At 42.7% G+C, this 2,539-nt stretch overlaps 1 protein-coding gene across 1 annotated transcript; it reads right to left on the reverse strand.

The window, feature by feature from the left end:
* Nucleotides 1-1,170: 1,170 nt before the first annotated feature.
* LOC147048028 (protein FAM163B-like) lies at nt 1,171-2,284 on the reverse strand. Its single transcript, XM_085926816.1, has 2 exons — nt 2,164-2,284; nt 1,171-1,626 (listed from the first exon to the last, which is right to left on the reverse strand). The coding sequence occupies exons 1-2, from the start codon at nt 2,254-2,256 to the stop codon at nt 1,171-1,173; spliced, it is 549 nt and encodes a 182-aa protein (XP_085782942.1). The 5' UTR covers nt 2,257-2,284.
* Nucleotides 2,285-2,539: the final 255 nt, after the last annotated feature.

Raw genomic sequence — 2,539 nt, forward strand, 5'->3', positions numbered from 1 at the left:
AAAGTCCGGAAGAGTCCATGAAGCTTTTTTTTTTTTTTTTAGGGATAATCAATAATTATGGTAAATCGTCTTGCAGTACATGCAAAACATATTCAGCATTATTGCTGCCAATTAGCACATGGGTAACGTAAAAATAAAATAAAAATACAGGGCTACGTTCCCATGAGAATTTAGTAGGATTTCTAGAAGAATTCCATCAATATTATTCTAACCCACCAGAAAATGTACATGTTTTGCTTTCAGTAACATTTCCTAAGTCATTAAAAATGATCATTAAATGGGCAATAAGATTTTTGTTCTTAGTTCTGTACTTGATTTCTTTAAAACATTGTGGACAATATACAGCCTATATGAAGTAAACAGTTTGTTTGCCCCTATATTGATCAAAAATGGTTTCTTGCCCTAAAGTTGCGCTCCTTATAAAGTTAGCAAATGGAATTTTGTGCCCTATGTTACCAACTATGGTTCCTTGTTCTATACTATTGCCACATCCTGTACAGATAATGGCAAAAAACAGATTTAAAAATACACTTTTCAATGAATGAATATTTTTTTAGCGCCACCGTATGTAACGTTTCCTACTAAATTCTTGCGAGAACCCCGTTGAGGGATTAAATAGTAGTTATACATTCACAGTCACGTGAGCGTATAACTGACAGATTCACATCAATCTACGAAGCGTACTGGAAAAAAAAATTGGGGATAGGAAATAAATTTCTATCTTCCGTCAGCCCTTTATGTCATTTCGACATCACCGCCAAAGTTAAATCTGAAAAAAAAAAAAAAAAAAGCAAGGCACCCTCGTCTCGCAGGCGCTGAATTATGTTTCATAATCTCCATAATCTGTGCATGGACGAGCAGACAGAGGGGAAACACGGCTCCTAATCACATTTGACTTTGTTTTGTCGCAACCATGGCAGAGAGAAAATCCCTGACCGTGACGTCATCCCGCAGAAGAGGAGGCCTGACTATATAAATGACATTTTGTAATCTTTTACAAAAGCGCTATCAAGCCAAGAAGTTATGTAACAACTGGAATAAATCAACTTTTTTGACCTGAACATAGCAAATGGAGTCCTGAGAGTGTCCAAAGCAGACCACATCAGATGACACCACAAGAGGGATTACAATGACATTGAACACCGCCATCTTTTTTTTATTGTTGTTGGGCTAAACGTCAGTGCTGATGCTACAGCTGCGAGTGAACATTTCCCTCATGGTGACTGAACGGGCCAAGTGCGGCTTCCGGTAGTTGGAAATGTTAACGGGCACGGGGAGTTCCATGTCCGCTTGTTGCGGCGGGGGTGGCGGCATGCTGCGGTAGCTAACCCGATCGCCGCCGTTCCTCAAGCCATCGACTTGATGGAGGACCGGCGGGGGGGCGGGGGGCTGCAGATAGAAGGGCAGCTCGTAGTGAGTGCACGACGGGCAGAAGGTCTGCGAGCGTGTTAGTTTCCGGGCCAGAGGCGGGGTGGGGAATAGGGCGGGGCCATTGGGAATGGACGAAGCGGCGGCCGTGGCCGCCACAATGTTGTGGTTGGAGTGGACCGGCGGCAGACGCGACGTGACGGCAAAGTCCGGCTCCTCCTCCTCCGACTCGGACTCCTCCTTCTTACAGCAATAATACTAGAGTAGAGAAAAATGGGGTCAAAGAAAGTCAATCAAATCAAATCGCTGTCATTCCAGTATAAGTTTTTTTTTTTGGTCTAACGCTTTCCCACCAGTGTGATATACCAATCTGAGATTCGTCTCCAATGAAATCAGACACTGTTAAAACGAGATAACTCACTGGGAAATGAGATTGATGTACAATGACGAGTGAGGAAGGAATTTGGCAAAAAAAAAAAAAAAAAAATCTCATGAATGATTTACCGCAGACTCAGACAGAAGCGCCACTGAGGCAGAATCGATGATGTAAGTCACAGCGCATGTTTCTTTCTTTGCGAGGCCGGCGTGAAATAAAAACTATGCAAACACACTTTGGTGAGTGCAGATATGAGTTTTAGTCCTCAAACAATCCAGCAAGTACAAGTTCATTTTCCATTCTAGAGGGTCACTGCATCCAGATCCATTTAAAATGTCTTTACGATGTAATGCGTCTTGTTAAATCAAAAAAAGTCGGCAAACTAAAAAGAAAAACAAAAAAAAACAATAACTCCTCACCTGCAATCTGCAGTAGCACAGTACTGCGATGATAAGGAGTAATATGACCGTAGCAAGAATTCCACCGGTGATGACCACTGTCCCAGCTGTCATTCGAATGGCTCTCCATCAACTGCCTGCACGGAGCAAAGAAGAAGAAAAAAAGTGAAGAGCAGGACGACAAGAATCACCAAAGCGCAGAAGGCTCACAATGGAGATGCGCCATCAAGTAGATTACACCAGCGTGTCATCTCGCCACCGCTTATTAAATTATCCAGCTGTTACAAATAAATGGAATAGAATTGTCTGGCAAGTGCTGCTTGCTGTGTCAGCGTAGACGTTTGGGGAGAGCAGGGGAAAGTAAAAGTTGTTTGAGAATGCTTGATTACAAGCAATC

This window comes from Syngnathus leptorhynchus, chromosome 12 (assembly GCF_054491065.1).
Source record: "Syngnathus leptorhynchus isolate UIUO chromosome 12, UIUO_Slep, whole genome shotgun sequence".
In the NCBI taxonomy this organism is placed as follows: domain Eukaryota; kingdom Metazoa; phylum Chordata; class Actinopteri; order Syngnathiformes; family Syngnathidae; genus Syngnathus; species Syngnathus leptorhynchus.